Consider the following 21,846-nt stretch of genomic DNA (forward strand, 5'->3'; position numbering starts at 1 on the left):
ACCGCGCACTTTGAGCACGCGCAGTATTTTCCTGTATTTTTTTGCCATTTAAGACTATATTTTATATCTACCCACGCCCCATCTGCGCCATCTCAATGCCCCCTAATTTGCTCTGGGTCTTCTATTGCCCCCCCGAAAGTCTCAAACGCCCACAAGGGGGCGTTATCGCCCACGTTGAAAACCTATGATATAGGCAATTTATGTCATACAAAAACAAAGCCGAAATATGGCACATGCCACAAATTACACCACAATAAGCTGCGACTGCCATATCTATGCATTTCTGTGTTTACTCCAGTTGTTTAAAATATTATTGGTAAAGTTAAGTCAGTTTAAGCTGCGTATGTTGAATTAAGAACCCGATTTGGACAGTGACATGAGTGGAGTAGCAGTAAGGTATTTTTAAACCCTGTCGAAAAAGAGGGTTGCTATAAGTTTTACGGTTGTAAGTCTGTCCCTATTTTCTCGAGATTTATCGAGATCTGTTCAGTGGGAGTTTTTTGTCAAAAATCACACTCATAAAGGCCAATGATTGTAAGTTTATTTATTGGTTTGGATCTAATAAGGTAAGGTAACCTATAATGAGAGAAACAAACACTCAAATATAATATTTTTATTTACATAAAATAATTCGGTAACTGGATAATAAAATGTTAAGATCCCTCAAATAAATTTGATTTGTTAAAATTTGTCTTTAGGACCTAGACATCTGCTCTAGGGTATCTTTTTGGCATATGTAGTGTAAGCGGACATCAATCTTTCTTTGTAACAGCTATTGTCAAATTATAAATGTGGCTAGATGGACTTTTGTATGTGCGTTTTTTAATGATTAAATATATTGAAGTTAATATTGATTATTATATATTGATTACTATATATTATTATGATTACTATATATTGATTAAGTTTAGAAATTCGCGATTTAACACCAGTGCCTTAATGTATTAACTGCCATTTTTGTAATTATAGTAGGAGGAGGTACGTAGGACGAAATAAAAATATTTTATTTTATTCATTCTCGAAATAATCAACAGTATTTCTATCAATTTAAGGAACCAATTATTCAAATTCAAATTTCAAATTCAAATATATTTTATTCAAAATAGGATGTGACATCACTTATTGAAAGTCAAAAACTACCACCCATTCCAAAATGAATGCCTCAGACCTAAGAAGAACGGGCGCAACAAACGCAGCGGGCTTTTTTTTCATCAAAAAAATTTGTCTACAAAGTAATATTGTACAATTAAACTTATTATTTAATAGCCTGAGGGCGGTCACTCCATTCCCAATCTGTGCTATCATTAAGAAAGTCATTTATTTTATAGTAATCTCTACCACACAAACGTTTTTAACAATTCTTTTGAATAACGTAATACTTTTGCTTTGAACATTTTCTGGGATCTTGTTGCAAAAGCATATACATCGCCCCACAAAAGACTTACTAACTCGACTCGCTAAGCCGAGTAGTAGGCATTATAAGTTTATGTCTGTTCCTGGTGTTAGCATTATGGTTATAACAGTTTCTAGCAAATTCACTTATGTGCCTATGAACATCATACATAACCATCAAGAATATATTGAGATTAAAGTCAAATTCATATTTCAGGGGTTGATAATCTGATCAGCCTATAATGCCATCAGGTTATCTAATCTAAGCTATCAGTTCAACGTACCTTATTCCATCGTAATTGCGCCTTTTTGGTTCCGCCAAAAATTGTTCTGAAAAAAAAAACCGCACATAAAAAAAATAAATAATGAACTATGTCGCATGAGGGTCCCAAATCGCCAGTACCCAAATAGTTTGCCCAGATGTACCTGACAAATTTAATAAATCAAAAATAAAAGTTAAAAATACTCCTCGCCTTTTTTAAACGCGAATTGCCAAGGAAATAACGAAACACCGCCTGTCGGGTCCACTAGTTCTAAATAATTCTGCACCTTTTATAACCGTCAATCCGCAGAGGTCAAAAAAGATGTGTTGTCGTGGGACACCAGGTAGGAACGAAGTTCCTTCGGCTAATGTAGAATCGACACAATTTGTAAAAAAAAGTAATGAGTGTAATGAGTAATTTCCCACTATTATCACTGTCAATTGCAATCAAGTCACTTGTAAGTTCACTTACTTACTTTATTTATTATTGTTTGACGATTGACGATTTGAAATTATATGAAAATAAACGTGGCTACTCACGAGTAAAATGTATCTATAATGTGAGTATTCGCACGTGCTTGTCCATGAATTCATGAGTATATACTATGCATTGGCGGGGTGCTCCGGTAATAGAGAGAGAAGAGATAACGAAAAAAATCCGACACCGAAATTCGCAGCAATGGCAAACCGATTGTCAAAATTTGTTATAAAATTAAAAAAAATTAAGTTGACAGTTACTAAGTACCTAGGTACCTACTAAAACTTTCATGACTTGACATTACCCACAGAGTAAAAATATTGAATGAAATATAAATATAAATGAAATATTTTTTATGAGAGAACTATCGTTGCACTAATTAAATAAATTGTTTATTTTTCAAATCAGATTTCATAAAATTGTAAAAATATTTTCAAACACAGAACGTGGCGCCATCTTACATGCCGTAGTAAAGTTACGTGGTCATCGAATGCATATTACCGCCATCTCTAGAAGGGTTTTTAAATTACGATACAGTTTAATGCAACCAAAATGTAATGTTATATAAATGTATGGAACAATTGTAGAGTTGCTATCCATCTTAATTTTTTTTAAGTTATATTACATCTATTACTTGATTGCCAATGACAAGATTGTCAACCCTGCTAAGATTTCTTGCACTCACATAATGTCCAATAGAAAGAGAAAGGTATTATACACTACTCGCTTGTGTATACGACTGTTGCGCCTGCGCACGTCTCATTTAACGGTTTTATTCCACGGAGTTTTTCTTACGGTTTTACTATCACATTTTTTTCAGTTCGGTCCCGCAGCAAAATCCCTATCTCCTCCAAACCTGCCGTAATCCGCAGTGTGTGTTATGCAGAGAGAACCCACATCTCTACGCAATGCTAAAGAATCAAGCCGACCGGAAATGACTTGATCGTCGATGATTCGAGCCGTTGTATGCGGTCAAATGGAAGAAGCTGGTACTGCGGAGCACCCGACCAGAGGTGAGAACAGTACTCCATGTGAGGAGTATGTACTTATATTACTGTTCGTGGCTGTAGAAATGACAGATAAAAGTAGAGGAGTTGACAAATTACTTATGCCATCGCGAAGGGGCCCAAGGCAATCCTCACGCAGCAGTCGAAACTGAACGTCCAGGTAATGTTCAATATCACTGTAAGCACCGTCAACTATATTCGGCCGTACAAAGGGAACTTCCTCCAATAAGTCAGCTTCAGTCGGCAGAATACTTATCTCGCGAAATGACGTCGGTGGTTCACCTTCCACTACCACGGTCGTTGCGTTGTTTGAAGTTCGGGTCTAAAATGAATAAATATAAAATGTTATTGAAAATATGAAGCGGGACTAGAAAACATCCTAATTTAAACACATTTTCACCAGAAGGTAGGAGTTTATGTTTTTCTATTACAAAACATTGTTTAGCTTGTGTTGAACTAAAACATAAACTGAAGTGTACAGGCACAAGTAAAGGAACGGACACCATTTTTGTCAGCTGTCATCTATGATCTATCTATCTGCCATCACATAATTTTAATATTGCATAACAATATAATCTAACCGTCAGCCACACCTTAGACAAGAATCGACGCGTGTTAAAATAATAAGTAATGTCTAAAGATGCTGAACGCTAAACAACGGAAAGACACACATTTGTTATAGGACTTTTTGGAATGACAATGCTGTTTTCTTCTGTACTGAATCACGAATCTTCTTTGTGTTTGTTTTGTGAGTATACAGGATGTAAAACTCAAGAATGGTTCACTTTTACATCATGGGGTAAAAATTATCGCAAATAGTCACCCCTATCACCTCTAAACGGGAATACATCAAATTACCTATAAGCTTTAACCTGCATATATTCTTATAGTGTTTTCCGCCACCTATCGAAGTGCCTATACATGTTAACTCTCCGATGATACCGCCTGTTCAATATGGGCAGTATGGCACATGACACAATATCAGCATGTCACGTTGACAGACGCTTATGTCAATGTGACATGCCGATATTCACTAAAATATAAATAGCTTGATTATGTCATCACTGTATACTAACCTCGCGTACATTAGTATTTTCTTCTTTTTTGGCCATCATATCACGGAGACGGCTTAATTTTGTATAGAATTCGTCCGGTAGAGCCAAACCCTGTGTCTCGCGTAATACCTCTAAACAGCACTTGGATATATTTTCTATCAATGGTCTGCATTTTGTGTATGCGGTAGATGGCGATAGATTTCTAACGCATTCGAAAAAATTCAGAAAGTTTTCCCAAAATTGATTTGGATTGCTCCAGTACAAGTGGTTTTTCCCTTTGTTCTGCGCGTACGGCAGGTTGAGAAGGTACATACTAAAGTCTTGTATAAAACTAGAATTGCAAATCTCGAGAATTAATTGCAGCTTCAACTGATCCATTGTGGACTGAGCCACTTTACACATTAATTGTAAGATCAAAACATTAACATCATGCTTTTCCTTCGCCAAGTGCAGGAGCTCCATGAACTGTCTTTTACTATGAGCTATTTCAATGAAAATATCACTTATGTCTGCATCGACTAAGGATTGCAGCTTGACAAATGACATCGATCGAACACAATGTCTTTGGCTTCCTGCAGTCTTGCTTGATTGAGGAGTTCCACCGGTCGATCCTAAAAAATATTACTATGTAACACTATGTATTTTTGGACAAACACATTCTATTCTTACATACTTATGATAGTTGAAATATTCAGATAAGATATAGAATCACTATGAAGAGAAATTTATCAGCGGGAGTCTTTTTTGCACAGTATTACCCATTACCCATTCAGTAGGTACCACATCCGCACGTTTTTTAACCGTTAATCAGTAGGCTTCGTAGGCGTAGCTAGTTACTTCTTTAAGTGACGAGCCTAATTGCGAATTTTGGGTTCAATCAAAAAAAAAGAAAGGCTGGACCAATTTCGCTCTACATATAACATAGTACCAAGGCAATCATTGAAAGAAAATTTATGGAAAAGGAGGACAAAAGAGCGTAGGACGTTTGTAGAGCGCTAGAATGTGGGTCTGCTTGAAGTATTGCCGTGCTCTATTTATGAGCCCTCTTTTCTTGATGTCAATTTTGCTTTGCCTTCCAGATGACCGCAGAATTGGCTATCCCCCGAAATTTCGAGACCCAGAATTCCGATTCTAGGCGAGGCATTAAGGGAGCTGTTATCGAAGAGCGGTTATACGACAAAGGAATTTTTAGTGGGTCACGCACAAACTTGACTATTTTGGAGGTTCAATTGTACTGGGGCAATTTTAAACCATTCTGTGACCTTCTCAAGATAGAAGTCGATTGAAGACACAAGTTTTTTCCGGCACTGGTCGGCGATTTTGGCATAGCAAGGCATTTTGGAGGCGTCCAGCATATCGTTGATATGCTGAAGAAACAATGTAGGAGATAGCAGACAGATTTTGAGAACTCTAGTGTACACACTGAGTACATAGTCTTCGGGTTGAACCATTAACCATCAACATTTCAATTTCGTACACTTGCATAAGCTGTCGTGAAGCCGAATTGATGGAAGTTTCGAAGGGGAGAGCCTTGTGCCATACGCGATGGCCTCTGCTATATACCAGACTAACGGTCAGGCCTTCTCCCTTACTTTCGATCGCTCGCCAAGCGACCTTTGCGAAAGCCGTATTGTCGGTCGTCTGATCAACTGGTGACCCTCTAGGTATACCAACAGCAGGTGGTTGATAATGCTTTCCATGATTATAGAAAGCAGGGAAGTAATAGCAATATAGTTAGTAGCCTGTACTTAGTTGGATCAAAACGGTCTCATTTTTTAAGGGTTATTACACATAACATCTTATATTAGTTATTACATATACATCGGCTATACATCGATTTAAGCGAAATAAAAATTAAATTACCGTCTGATCGACGTTGGTGTTCTGGTCCTCTTTGATTGTGATTCTCCGGCACAGGGTAACCTGTTAAAACAAGTAGTTATATTTATTCCAACAGATATTTTCATACAATCCCAAGTCTTATTAACGTCATGTCCAGGCAGATATTATCAAAATCAGCAATAAAATTACCGTTTCGAAGCTAATTGCTTACAGACATAGAAATCTTAATAAGAAGGTACTCGAAATAACATTAAACATGTGGCGTCCCAGGTGGCTTATAAACCATCAGCGAGTAAGCAGTGATTTAAATTAATCGAGAGGGCGGACGTAAAAAGACGAACTTACTGTGGTAACACTCCCACAACCTGCAACTCTACCAATCAGATTACATTTCATCGGTATTTTTATCCTAACTGCTATATTTAATAATTAAAATATGGTAGCTATCAGTTTTCACTCTGAAATTCTTCATTTATTCGTATCTGCCGTGATTTAGCACACCATTGCTGCGCATGTTTTCAACATCCGGAACTTAATTCAATTACCTGAAATGAGCAAATGAGACTCGACAACTTATGTATCAAGGTGACGAGCGCAGTTGTAGTGCTGTTTAGAATTTTTGGGTTATGGGCAGGGCGTATCAATTACCAACAGCTGAACGTCCTGCTCGTCTCGTCCCTTATTTTTATAAAAAAAAGGAAGTCTCACTTCGCAAAATCAATAAAGAAATAGTGACTCTTGCGGCAATACACTAAGGTGTAATTCAGATCGCACAGCGCTACTAACCTACATTTTTATTCACAAAGATATCTCTCTTTCCATCGCGTTACTGACCTCTTCTGACGACATTAGGGTCGACTTCTTTACCTAAAACTGTACCTACCTAGTATAACGTCATCTTATACAAATAGCTCAGTTTTTTCTAGTGGAAATAGGTATGTTATCGTAATTTTAAATCAAATTCTTTCGTTGTCAAACCTACTTTAGTTGCAGATAGTTATGTATGCGTTGGAAGACCACGACATAGGCAAACGTACTTATTATAAAGGAAATAAATGGGTAACTAACATGAATGGTAATTTCATTACAATAATAATCACTTTAAATTATATTGTTTCAGCGTCTTTAGGATGCTTCAAATTTTTAATTCGGATCGCAATGACCTTTAATATGCTTTGCTTTATATCTCCATTTTTTAAATATCGGTCGGATCTATGAAGTAGATGACAACAAAGCTAGCGTGTTCGCTCGTGAGTCCCTACTGGCTGACCTACTCTGTAGAGGCCACCGCACGTACTTAATATTTCGATACCTACATGGGGAGTGAGACAGGCCTGCGCCAAATTCAAATCGGGCCATAAAACCTAACCTTGTAGAAATATCAAACTCAAAGTCTCGACTAAATGTGTTCGTAGAACTAATAACTTATTCGCTGTCAAAAGAGTTAAATATAATTTTGCTTCAAATGCATTCTTTCACCGCTGTTTGAAACTATACAATAATCCAAAGTGTCACTTAGATCCCTTTAATGCTAATATTAAGAACCTTAACAAATCATTATTATTAATGATTTCTTTGCAAAAACCAATTAATGTTTCTTTTGTTCTCTTTACTTTTTTTGCAATGTATTATTCTTAATTTTATAAAACTTCCAGAATATTTATATAAGTAGTTAACTATATTATAATTTGTGGGCACTCGTGGTCCTTACCTATTAAGTATTAGAATAAGAACATTTTTTTGTACATGGCTGTTTGCTGTCAAAATAAAATAAAATAAAAACATAATATTGCAGAAACCTTGTGCCGAACGTTGCCGACCTTCACCACGATAATTTTCAGTGCCCGGTTCCCGCGTCGTTGAGTTATCTGTAAAAAAATAAAATAGGCGTCAGTAGTTTTACAATCTCTCACAATGACCAAAAACCTTAAAGAAGAATTAAATTTCAAATTAAAACTACCCAGAACATTGTTAAGTTAGTGCCGGCAAATTAAACATAAACTTCGAAAGTGTTTACAGTTGCGAAAAGCCACTTTTGGACGCAGGATCGGCGGCATGCTACGGGGCTAGCAGTGCGCGCGTCCACTTAGAAGAGCTTACTGTGGCGGAAGTGAGTGAAGCTCTGGTGCGCCTCCAACCAAAGCTTTCCGCAGGCCCGGATGGCATACCAGCATTCTTATTAAGGATTGTAGTAGGGTACTAGCTGAGCCTCTTCAATACATTTTTAACACATGCGTGAAATATAGTACATTCCCTGAATTATGGAAAACCATGAGAGTTATTCCAGTCCCGAAGGGTAAAGCGGGACCAGATGTCAGTGGGTATAGACCGGTGGCAGTCCTATCAACGCCGGCAAAAGTGTTCGAGTCAGCTATACATCGCAAGCTGTACGCCCAAGTGTCACCGCAATTTTGCGACTCCCAACACGGATTTCGTCCAGCCCGAAGCACTGCCACTAATCTTCTAAATCTGATGACATATTTTGTCCCAGCAATGGACTCTGGAATACAGGTAGATGTGGTTTACCTAGATTTCCGAAAAGCATTTGACACTGTTGACAATGACGTATTGCTGAGGAAATTAGCGGATGTAGGTTGCTCGCCAAAAACATTACAGTTCTGGGCTTCTTACATGAGAGACAGGAAGCAGTATGTAGACTTTAATGGATACGAATCGGCGCCATACTTTACGAGATCTGGAGTAAGTCAAGGCCCTCTTGAATTTATCATAACGATAAACGATCTGCCGGAGGTCCTAAGGCACAGCAAATGTCTCCTTTTTGCAGATGACGTAAAGTTAATGCTCCAAATAAGAGAAAAATCGGATTGCACCTACAAGACGACATCTCAAAATTGATAGACTGGAGCAGGGAGAATAAATTGAACTTCAATCCTGCTAAGTGTTGTCTTAAGTTTTACCCGAGCCAGTAAACCTATATTGTATAACTACAAGATAGGCACGGATACAGTGCAGCGCGTGAAGCAGATACAGGATCTGGGTGTCTTGTTTACATCGGACTTGTTTAGAGAGCATATAATTAAAACCTGCAAAAAGGCCTATCGAAATTTAGGGTTTGTTTTGAGACACTCTAAAGAGTTCACTAATATCACAACCGTCAAGGTACTTTATAATGCACTGGTAAGGAGTCGTCTGGAGTACAACTCGGCGATATGGAGCCCTTACGAGGACAAGTACAGGTTGATGTTAGAGCGTGTCCAAAACAAATTCGTTAGGCACCTATACTTCAAGTTATATGGAGTATACCCATTTTACCCACTTATGTATCCGACACTGTTTGTGCTGGGTATGGTTGGGTATACTGAGTTGAGCGTCCGTAGGGATTTTTTTCTAGCAGCGTATGTGGTGAAGTTGTTGCGCGGGAAGGAGCACAACCCGGGAGTTCTCTGCTGCTTGAGTCTTCGTGTGCCGGACCGGTACGTGTGGAGGCGCCTCCATCCGGCACTACTATCCATTCCGATGGCGAGAACAAATGTGTTGGCAAAGTCGCCTTTAACTAGAGCCCTTCGCCATATAAATGAACTCCACAACAAAGTGGACATTTTTGAGTGTACGTGGAGTGAACTCACAAGGGTATTGTTATATGTAGTATGTTATGGTAAATAGTAGTATGTTTAAGTTTTTTCTATTTCTGGTGTGATGTATTATTTGTAATGTAATGTAGTTTGATTGTATGTTTAGTTTTAGTTTGATTTGATTGTTGTTTGCTGTGTTTGTTATTCTTGTTTGTTTGTAACTGTCGCATAACCTGTAATGATAGTTGCTATGTGTGTGTGTGAAATAAATAAATAAATATCACGACAAACGAAACGTAATTTTTAGTTGCATCAGGTAGTAATTACCACCACCAACTTCCAAATGTTGAGGTTATACAATCTAATATCTGTGTATACAGATTTACTTACACTAAGATTCAAATTGACAGATAATGAAATTTATTGAAAAATCCACAATCGGCAAATTGGCTATGCACGTCGGACATAGCCGCGCGACGCTGATAGTACGCGTGTGTCGCTTAGCGGTGCATTAAGAAGACTTGAGGGTGAATAAGGAAAGATATTTAGTAAACCCAGCTATTTAGGAGCACCAACAGATCATCTCCGATCGATAGGCTTGATTCTTTCGGTTAGCGTAGTACGGAATACAGTATACCAGTCCGCAAAGCGTTTGCGGAATTCACAAGGAATATATTGCTACGCACATCCACTTTGTGGAATCATAGGATCATGTGAAACACGTGTCGAATTGATTAAAGACAGATTTTAGCAGAATTTACACTTAAGAAAACTTACAACATTTGGATAATGCTGTATTCTCAAATATAACGTACGGACCTTAAAGTTTCGGGCATACTCAAGGGAGTCGGACTCGACTCTAGGTTGACACGGGACAAAGGCCGGCAAAAAACCGTACATGGATATTAGCAATAACCGTGCTTGACACTTTGGCGTTGGGTTGAGATATGGGTTCTCTCTGAATATTCCATTGCATTTATCACGGGAGTGCTCAGAGGAGCTGTTCGGGTTGATTCCAGCGGCCCAATTCCACCACCGGATATTACGACAAAATGCAAAATACCAAGAAATTTCTAGCCACGTACAGCCACTTTGTGGAATGAATTAGCGGCTGCTGTTTTCCTGAACCGATACGTGTTAAGGCAGCGCATCTCTTGAAACCTGTTGTTGCGGATGACCACTCCCATCCCGTGAGGCTCTTACCCTTATATAAAAAAGAGGTCAAGAACTCTGGTATTGCTGATAACCATGGGTTGGTTTTTTATTTTTACTTTCAATTAGATTAGCCACTAGCCCGTTTACCCCTGTAGTATAACAAAGAACGCTTAGCAGTGTTACCCATATTTCTAATACATACGTTTATTAAAAGTTTATATAACTTTAAAAATAAGATTCTAGGTTTACTTTTTTAAGGCTCATAATAGTGACAATATTAAGTAAATAATTCGTAGTGACAAAAACATAAATACTTAATAAAATTAATAGTTTTTTTTTATGATAATAAGGGACGAGACGAACAGGACTTTCAACTGATGGTAATTGATATGCCCTGCCCATTACAATGCAGTGCCGCTCAGGATTCTTTAAAAACCCAAAAATTCTGAGCCGCACTACAATTGCGCTCGTCATCTTAAGACGTAAGATGTTAAGTCTCATTTGCCCAGTAACTGCACTAGCTACGGCTCCCTTCATAACGAAACACAGTAACGTTTATCATAAAAAAAAAAGTTTTATCCACAACGACATTCTAGAGGGTCGAAAATGGCCTGCATTGTCCATCTGAAAATCCATCACAGCGACTATTCGGTAATGCATTGAAGATTATCATAAGAAGTAAGATCACCTTTATTCGAGTTCAGTTCCGAGCGCGCTCGGTAACGTACATGCTCACTGAACTAACGAATATAATTTATATTCACCTGCGCGGCAACCGCCGCTGCACGCTATTATGACTGTGAGTTCCGGAAAACTCATAGCCAATGAATTGCTGGCATTCCTTCAGCACGCAATTGATAGTATGGACGAGATATATATCATCCAGATCTGTGCATCAAATTTCAAGAGTGAGGAGATCATCAACGCCAAGACGCTCCTGTACGAGGTTTTGATGAAAACACACTAGATGCCGTCCCGCAGGAGGGATGAAAGGGGAGAGAGAAGTCTTCAGGTCATGATAAATCTCCTGAAAGCCGTCATTCGTGGCAAGGAACTTGAACAAGTTACCGCCCGTTACCTTCGACCATGTCGATGTCACCAGGTTGCTGAAGGACATCACAGACCGCTAGGCAGGCCTGGCAGATGTAGTGTTGAAATTAGAGGCATCTCAGAAAACTATCAGGGACCTACAAGCTGAAGTTGCGACGTTGCGCAACAGTACTGTTGTAAGTAGGTCAATAGAGGCCAATATCATCAACATACGACGTGGGGCATGCATTGCTTCGCCAGCGAGTTTTGAACCAGCTCCTGCGTTTCGTAATCCCAGCGACGTATATCTACGTCGCTCGCTTTCACCACACCACCAAGGCTTCCGACATTGTTCTGTACTTGTTGGAGAAGACAAGGTTCCGGTTGGGGGTCGAAAAGTTGGTGACGCGTCACGCAGTAGACTTCAACTCTTTTGTTGTTCGCGTCCCGACAGAACATTTATCGACCTTCCTGGACGTGCAGCTGTGGCCGAAGGCGGTCGTGTTCCGCAAGTATCGCGGACGTCGCCGACCGCCGGAAGTTACCGAACCCGCGCTTCACATCGCCGCGAAAATGTGACGTAGATTTAAGTTACATGTATGTTAGACGATAAGGTTATTATTTTATGGGCTTTGTCGCCTGAAATAAAATTATTTATTATTATTAGCTAAAGCTAGAAGTAAGAACGGTTTTTCATGCTAATAAGCCATAGACAACAATCGAAATAAAGTTACCATTTGATCGACGCTGCCGTCCTCGTCCTCTTTGATAGCGATCCCCCGGAACACCCATTCCTGAGTCACCTATTGAAATAAGTAAAATTAAATCAAGCCCCTTGTAAAGGCTGCGAAAATTAAGACAAGTCTGAACATTAGATCACAGTCACAGTCAAATAAACATTATTCAATTAGGGTTCAACTAAGCGCTTTTGAATCGTCACTATAAATATTTCTTTTAAATTAGCGAATCTACTATGTTATATTCGGAAAAAGTAGAGCTCGTGAGAAGAACGTACTCAAAGGCCACTCTTTTCAATCAATATATTATTCATAGTATTTAGCATTTGGTAAGTATTGCACGATATGTAGATTAAGATTATTTTATTGTCGTTTGCTTGAGCTATCGTAACAGGCTTCCTCATGCTCGCTTAAATGTCACTGCTTGTGGTGGCGACATGGGACGGGTCGTCCCCTTCCCTAAAATATGGTCGAGGGAGGCGATGACTGGCATATGCGTCAAACTCGTGAACGGGCACTGCTTGTGGTGGCAGGATAGTCCTGTTGCCGGGGGCTCCGCTTCGTATTCTTATAAGTTACTATATAATATATATTTTTTAATATATAATCCCTTAAAAAATGTTCACAGAATACCTTTATTTATTTACGGTATGTGTGGATGATGCAGCTATTGTACTCAATAACTTTTGTATTAATTTACATTTACTTTTTTGGCTTACACTTGTAAGGCATTGACTACTTGACGTTTGAGTATGTTTGTTGCATCACTTTACATATTATATTATATTGTAATTGAAATGATTTGTAAATCGAAGAAAATGTAAATCATAATATAAAAGAGTGGCAATAGTTTCTTGCTACTTCTTCTCATTAGGTCAACCCTTTACGAAGTAGCGGTAGATTCAATAAGAAAAAATATTTTTTGACATTCATAAGTGACCTATATGAATAAAATGATTTTGATTTGATTTGAAATAGAGTATTTTACTATGGCTGTAGTATACAAAACAAATTAGTATGTAAGGTGCTGCATCTAATATGTGAATCGAGTTCAAAGTTAAAAGCGTTTTAAATATCAAATATTTCATAAAAAGTAATTAAGAATAAACTGTATAACTATAAATTATTCTATATTGGATGCATCAACCTTTAGAGCTTGAATTCATTGTTTGTGTAAGTATGCTTCGTGAACATGATGGTGGCGACCACTGTCATAATTAGTAATCGCATCGAACAAATACAATGACACTATCTATAACAGGTGGACCTGACACCACAAGCAGCACCCGATATATTTGAGGAAAGGATACAACCCGGCACACGACGCCCGCTCAAGCTTCTTTTAGCTTCAAAAACTTCTTTTAGCATATACATGATAACCTAAGAGGTATTTACAAGCCCTCATAGACGGAACGGACTTTTAAAGTGGGAGTGAATTGGAAAATTCGACAGTATGAGGATAGGCCCCGATTTTCATAAAAATTATAACTGCACCAATGGTTTTTAGCCAGACTAGCCAGAAATCGAAAAAGTTGATTTTGAATAAAATAAAACAACCTGTATAATTACACCATTCGATAGTGTTGATAATAAGTATCAAATTCTGTGAGGCTAATAAGTTGCTTCTAATTTTAAAGTATTCACACCTGTACCTTGTTCAAAATGATGATCATAGTTTAACGAACACACATTAGTAATCTTCACAACATTCAAAATTATTTTTCGGTTCGAAGTGCGCTGTACCTAGTGACATTCATGGGCTAATGAGTCTTATCATCGTATGTCTCAAGGTGACCAATGGCCTGACCAATGCTTCACAAGAAGCAGGATACACTTCACAAAGTTAGTTGAGTCCGGGTCCTCAGATTTCTACCGTAAAGGAAAAATAATGACGTATAAAACGAGTGTAAATATTTCAATTAAATAAATATACTTAAGAAAAACAATGTTTCAATACAAACGGAAATGTCAAATTTTAATCCGTAATATTTTTCTTCTTAATTCTTACCTTCTGCGGTGTGCTGCCGTCCTCTTCCGCCGCGATGGCGATTACCTCGAGCCTGCGTTCCTGTAACATGCTTTACTCGTTACTCAGTACTTAATCCAACTGAAGATGCACAATCAAAAATTTTAATGTTTAGGTTTTAACGTTTCTCTTAAAGGATAAAGGATATGAGAATACTGGGTTACGTCTGTGATAGCCCTTTTTTAAGGGACCCGTATCAATTAGAATCTGTGCCGATGAAGACGTCTCGATTATTAAACCAAAATTAAAAACATAGCATAGCATAGACATAGTCCCGCTTTTCGGGCATTTCTTGAAATAATATAAATGAAATGGTATCTTATGTGGTCTACTGTGTTGCACTTGGCATCTTCTGTGATTTATCTGAGGATTTCGATAGTGTTCAACATACAACACTGGTCAGGAAGCACCCGATCCTTTGATTTTAATTTTCTTTTTCATTCAGATGGCCGATCTAAATGGCAAAGAGATCTCCTAAGACTCTCCTCAGTATTGGGGTACCACAAGGTAGGCCCTAGAACCGATTCTCTTCCTTATTTACATGAATGATTTACCTTACTGTAGTATTGTTTGCGGATAACACTTCACCAGTGAACGCATATATGCATGGAAGCATTTCTGATGCTTTAAATAGAGTAACTAAAACTATACCGTAGTGTGCTGTGCTTACAAACAGTCCCGGCATGCGGATCATTTCGGCTAGGCGAGTGAGCGCGATTGAATACCTGTCAGATATTAGACACAGATTTTTAGAACAAACTAAACAAGGATTTTTCAAATAAAAATGCCTTCATGCATTATTAAGTGGCAAAGGAATCATATGGGTCATCATCCCAGGGTAGTGGAATCACTTTTCACATGTAAATACACTTATTACTGAAAAATACAATAGAACATATTTTATAAGAGGGATTATGCATACTGTGGTAGCATATTGTACTAACGTTTTATTATACACTTAAAATATTTTATCAAGTTACAGACTTCATTTTTTATTTTACCTTCTTGTGGAACGGTATTCTGTACTTTAGGTTTTGCTGTTATTTCCTTTTTCCTCTTTTAAACTATTCCTATATAAAAATGTACCTGTACTAGTATGTACTATGTACTAGCTTAGACGCAAAAACATAATTCGTTTGATTACTGAAAAACGAGTGGTTCAAACAAAGGCAAACAATCTTGGTTTTTGGGACTTGTTGTATGCAAATAGGTCAAACACCTTTATTCACGGTCTGGTGTATTCTATCCTACAAGTTTAGCCAAGATCACTTGGAACTTTTTTCGGCGTTGCAACAATAATGCAATGCAATTCAAAGGGATTTATAGAAACTTTGAACCTCCTGCATAATTTGGATCTTAGTTCAAAGTTTACAGGGAACTCCCCATATAGACTTTCCTGTCCTCAATTGCAGTACCCACTCTGTGAGGCGAATTCATGAGACAACGCCACGCTTTAAGTTTGAAAATACTCTTGACAGTCACACTGATAATAAAGTGAAGCATAATTATCTTTTTAAAAAATACAAACATGCCTTATTGTGCCATTTTTGACTGTAGAAATCATAGTCGCAATTAAAATATGTCCAGTGAAGGAATTCCTATCATCGGTAATCATAATTTACCGCTTTAAATACGATTTTTTTTGTGTGTTATGCAAAATATACAATTTAAAATGAACCATAACATTACAACGCATGGTTCATTTAACGATGAGTTCGAAAACTATGAAATTCTGGGAATGTTTGCCATCATTGTAGCAGATGTACATCATAATATAAAATATCATAAGACTCACAAAATTATTAATACTTCATCAGTCCTTTTCTTTTTTTATTAATCATTCTTTACTGCTTGTTTTGGAAATTTTCTTTCCGCACGCGCATTATGTATGGAAGCAGTACGGTTTATAAAATATCATGTCTTACTGGGCCCTGGGTTTATAACACAGAAAAACGATGAATACTCATAAAAAAACTATGTATTATGTGTGTATTGCTTGCCAGTTAAATTTAATATTGGTGTTGTAATTTTCCATATTACATATTTAATAGATAAATGTGTGAGTTTGGCGACATCGGTTTCCATGGTAAAATGACATGATGCCACTTCTACTTGTTTTTTCTGTTCTGTGACTAAACCACCAAACCCATATCTGTCTCACTCGTTCCTATGTGCAATAGATTATGACCTGTTAAGCTCTGCTGCTAAGTGCAAGGCAATTTTTGTTTTTACTTTATTTGCTTTGTGCTTAGATTTTCTATTTGTACAATGAGATAAAAGAAGTTGCTGCATAACACATAATGTTACTAATAGGTATTACGTTAAGAAGGTATTTATTTTCTCAAAATTGATTCCTTTAGAATTCTTTTTGATGTAATTTCTAATAACTACTAGATACTACTACCGCTTCGGAAACAAATGGCGCTCTGAGAGAGAAGAAGCGGCGCAAGAAACTCCCCATTACATTTTATTAAAATATAATAGAGAAATTAGGGTGTGCCAGTTGTGACACACAGTTTTCATTCGAAGAAAATAAAAAATAAGAATTGTTTCTTTCAATAGGCCGATACTAATTACAATTACTTGAGATACCTATGATGGTAAAAATTTTGTTCAATTAATTAAAATAATCAATTAATTAATTAATCAACCCGAACACACCGCAAAAACAGTGGTAAGCAAATTTATGTCATCATTACCTGGAAAATTTTAGACTTACTAATATAGAAAATTTAAATTATATTAGTTTGTTAATGTGGTGTCCAAAAAGTGTAATAAATAAATACTTTGACACCAATGAATAAGCCATAATTCCGAGTCGTGGATGTTTAAATGTATTTATGTATGTTTATATGTATGTTATATGAATTTATGTATGTTTAAGTAAGTATATTGTATTAAATATTATATCATTGTCTTGTAACCCATAACACAGGTTATATATGCTTAACTTGGGGCAAGATAATTTGTGTAAAAAGTGTGTCCAAATTATTATTATAATAACTCTAAGAAAATGTGCTAATTTGCTAGTGAAATTACTGGGCCAATGAGACTTAACATCTTATGTCTCAAGGTGACGAGCGCAGTTGTAGTGCCACTCAGAATTTTTGGGGTTTTTCAAGAATCCTGAGCGGCACTGCATTGTAATGGGCAGGGCGCATCAATTACCATCAGCTGAACGTCCTGCTCGTCTCGTCCCTTATTTTCATTAGAAAAAAAACTTTAGGAAAGCACTTTTACCTTCTGAATCCGCGCGGGGCCGACGGGGACCCCTCCCGCGAGTGCCACCGCCTCTTGATGACATTATTATATAATAGGAAGCTGAAACAAAATTAAACACATCAAACAGTGAATTAAAAGAATTACGACAGTAGCTGATTCAGATGCTGATTTTGAGACTACTGCCGCTATTTAGGAACGCTTTGTAGTTTTACGCGAACTTTTAAATCTGATTCTGACATAAATATTTTCAATAAGTATAATTACTATCAACTGAAAATTTACATGTCACGTATTTGTTAGTTGCACATCAAGTTCACGAGTGATTTTAACCAACAAAAATTAACGACAATGACATTCAAAAATAATACAAGTACCAAGGAGTGTGCATAAAAAATTTAAGTTATAATATAAAAAAAGATTGCGTTGTAAATACTCTGTCCTTGCTAACAAATTTTTTTGGGGTTGTATCGCATGTTCTTTGTTATACCAGGAATGTCCAATTAAGGCGAAGAGTAAGCAGAAAACACGCAAACATGGTGTTTTTAGACAAGTTTTGTGGTGAAAGTATAGCATTTCGAGCTATGAACACTACTTAATCCTGTTACACATATCCTTAAGTCTTATTTGTACGTTGCTGATGCTTGCTGTTGGTTATAGTTAACACTGCCGAGCCTTTTTGAACTACCAATTTTCTTTGAAGTTAAACAAGTTTTTTGGCATGGCGGGACGCATTTTTTTGGTACTTCTCTTAGAAAAGTTATCCTTATAGCTTGTACTTTTTTGTGTAGGTTCATTTATTCAGATTAGTAGTGAATAACGAGGATTGTAAGCATATAAACTGTTTTCCACCCAAGAATTTTGAAAATATTGGCTTTGTTACATAGATGACGGGCCGGCAGCCGTGAACTCATATCGCTCAAGGTCGCTGGCATTTAGTGTCGCCTTAAAAGACGCAACAACCTTACTTACCGATTAATTTAATTAATTTCTACAAGCCTTATTTATTATTATGAGGGACCGGAGGGGCACTCTAAGGTTAAACTAGGTAGGTTTGACTATGTCGTGGTCTTCCAACGCATACATTATTATCTGCAAATAATATAGGTTTGACAACGAAAGAATATTGATTTAAAATTATGATTACATATTTATTTACATTATAGAAAAAACTGAGCTATTTTTATAAGATGACCATATAGTGGGAAGGTACAATTTTAGATAAAGAAGTCAACCCTAATGTCGTCAGAAGAGGTAATAGTCTCGTGATAGAAAGAGCGGCAACTTCTAGGTGAATAAAAATGTAGATTAGTAGCGCTGTGCGATCTGAATTACAGCTTATTGTATGACAGCAAGAGTCCCTATTTCTTTAATTGATTTTGCGGAGTGAGACTTCCGTACTTATACTATTATATTCTTTGGCATCGGGTCCTTTCGGGTCGGTTCGTACTTTCAGTGGTCCGTTGTATTTTGGTGTCTGCTATTAACTATATCATTTCTAATTAAAAGGTGAGAATTACTTGAAATCTTTATGTATGAAAGACTGACATTAATCGTTATTTGCTCGTAACTTCGTTTTGTGACTACTTACTAATCTCAATTTTTCGACAAATGCACTCGATGAGATGGACTTAACCTCACTGAAAAAATTACCTACCAAGTATAATTTTTTTTTGACCTAAAACCATGTCTACCGGACACACATCACATCTTCGTCGCTTCTACCGGCGGCTCTCAAACCGAACAAGGTTTTCTGCTAATCTGACTGTAAGTGCAACTTTCAACGAACGATGCCATCTCTCGAATTTGACGTTTCTCTGTGGGTGGTACGGGGTTGAAAAAATTCTCTGCATCCCTAACAACGAACAAAAAATTGTAGGTGTATAACCTGAGATCGTCTTCCATCGTTCGCACCAATTCCTCGAAGTTAAAATATACAAAGGCTATTAAAATCACAAACATTATTACTATGATACTTATTGTCCATACACTTATATCCTGGGTCACTGAAATTCTATTTTTATCACCACTTTCACTATTGTATTTTGCACTATTGAGAATATCTTTGATATCGTTAAGGTCTACACCGCGAAGGTCGACCTGGCTGTCTTCTATTCTGATTTCTTGTTGCAGCTCTGGCATCGTTACAGGATTTAGCAGCAATTTCACCTCGGGTGTCCTTGTTTCAGCTACTTTACTGATAATCTTGTCGCCGATTTGTGTTTCACAGCTTTCATTGGGAATTACCAAAAATGTTCCTTTTAGGTTGTATTTCCTGGCTTCCTCTTTGCAGGTCTCAGTAAGAATTACGTTTTTCTTTGTGAAAAGTAACCATATTCTATTTGCTACTAGGTGACTTCTAAGGTCCTCTATTTGTACAACATTCTTATGACATGAAGAATAGTTTTTAAGAAGCATTATTTGTTCTATGCACGTAGTGTCAGCGTATTGCACGATGTTATCTTCCTTACAAAGTACTCGATCATTCTCTATTTGCTGGCATGGAGTTGACACGGGTCTGTATTTCAATCCATTCACTATGAGGTAAGGATACTCGGGAATTATAACAGATGTTTTTAAAGAAATAGGATTATATATAGGTATCGGGATAATTTTGTAATAATTATATGTGATCGTGTCTAACAGGGGAACTTCCAACACAAAAACTAACTTATTATTATCAGAATACGATTTAAGAACTATAGTACTTTCTAATTTCATTAGGTTGTCTTTACCTACAGTATACACTAATCTATGATATTTTTCTATTTCTAATAATATATTAAATAATTCTGTAGAATTGATTATAGATTGGTGAAGTATATGTATTTTACTAAAGGCTATTGCTGTTTCTATCTCTTGTATTACATTATAGATAGTTCGAAAGTTATTTGAGATTTGATAAAGAGTATTCATTTGACTGACTATATTATGTATTGTTGACTGATTATACTGCAATGTTCGTAGCTGCGAAGTTTTAATATTCAGTCGAAGTAAGTTATGTTTTAAATAATCTGAAACATTAACAAGCTTATCGAAAGCCTTTTGCATAAGTGACAGTTTTCTTTCTACCGAATGTTCTCTGTCCTTGAGATGAGTAATCTCGGAATTATATCTAATAGCATCATCATTGTCTAAATTGCCTGAAATTAATTTAATAATAGAACCTTACGGGTTTATTAAGCCTCTTTTTAGCCTTTTACTGGGCATAATTTGTTTAAATCTATCTTTTGTAAGTTGCATAAAAGATTCAATCTGTGAAGCTAATCCTACAAGTTCATTATGATACTCATTTTGCGAGTAAATCATATCTTTTAATCTAAAATACTGGTTTATATTAGTTTCTAAGTATTTAGCTAAAGTTCCTACATCTAACGTCTTAAAAATAGTCCACTGGCTATTCTGAATCACTGCTTATCCGTAACGGCGCTATTCCCGGATTCTGATTCATATCTTGCAGGTTTACGCTGCTTGCTGATTCCACTAGGACCAGGAGCGTCAAGACTGCTTGCCACCACCCGTGGAGGGCGTTTTACGTTTTTTATTGCTACTTTTGTATTCCTTTTCCCTAATTTTACCGGTACAATATTCCTATCAACTTTCCCTATAACTTTGGCTTTTTCGTACCGTGGCATTTCCTTGCCTTTTCGATTCCTAGTTGTTTTCATGAAAACTTCTTTTCCTTCCTGTATCTCTGGAGGGTTTTCACCGCCTTTTTTCTCTACCACTTTACTTTTATTCTCTATAATCTTTTCGCTTACATATTCATATAATACCTTGAGTCTTTTCCTATGATCCTGAACTAATTTCTGTAATAATTTTTTATCTCTATCTATATCAAACGCATTTCCTGATTCTGTATGTCCAAATACTATTTCAAAAGGTGTGAAATTCGTTACGCTATGAATAGTGTTGTTATATGCCATAATAGCATATGTCATTACTGATGCTGCATCTTGGTCGCTTTTTTCATATTTTGCTAACCTATAAATTTCAAGAATTGTCGAATGAAAACGTTCAACAATACCCATTGAATTGGGGTTGTTTGGTGTCCCTACATGCATTTCAATTTTGTACAAGTTCAGTAATTCTTTAATTAGATTATTATTGA

The 21,846-nt window shown here is 36.9% G+C and overlaps 1 protein-coding gene across 1 annotated transcript in view; it reads right to left on the reverse strand.

Annotated features, from left to right (window-relative positions):
* Nucleotides 1-21,846, reverse strand: part of LOC126966086 (NFX1-type zinc finger-containing protein 1-like) — a 50,505-nt gene that overhangs the window by 19,415 nt on the left and 9,244 nt on the right. The window contains exons 2-10 of the mRNA XM_050809961.1: nucleotides 17,757-17,837; nucleotides 15,187-15,241; nucleotides 14,499-14,558; nucleotides 12,488-12,556; nucleotides 7,836-7,904; nucleotides 6,058-6,117; nucleotides 4,216-4,805; nucleotides 3,239-3,461; nucleotides 1,677-1,722 (exon numbers count right to left, since the gene is read on the reverse strand). Of these exons, the coding sequence (XP_050665918.1) occupies nucleotides 1,677-1,722; nucleotides 3,239-3,461; nucleotides 4,216-4,805; nucleotides 6,058-6,117; nucleotides 7,836-7,904; nucleotides 12,488-12,545 (1,046 nt within the window). The 5' untranslated portion in view covers nucleotides 12,546-12,556; nucleotides 14,499-14,558; nucleotides 15,187-15,241; nucleotides 17,757-17,837. The remainder of the gene's footprint in view (nucleotides 1-1,676; nucleotides 1,723-3,238; nucleotides 3,462-4,215; nucleotides 4,806-6,057; nucleotides 6,118-7,835; nucleotides 7,905-12,487; nucleotides 12,557-14,498; nucleotides 14,559-15,186; nucleotides 15,242-17,756; nucleotides 17,838-21,846) is intronic.

The sequence above is a fragment of the Leptidea sinapis genome, chromosome 9 (assembly GCF_905404315.1).
Source record: "Leptidea sinapis chromosome 9, ilLepSina1.1, whole genome shotgun sequence".
Lineage (NCBI taxonomy): Eukaryota > Metazoa > Arthropoda > Insecta > Lepidoptera > Pieridae > Leptidea > Leptidea sinapis.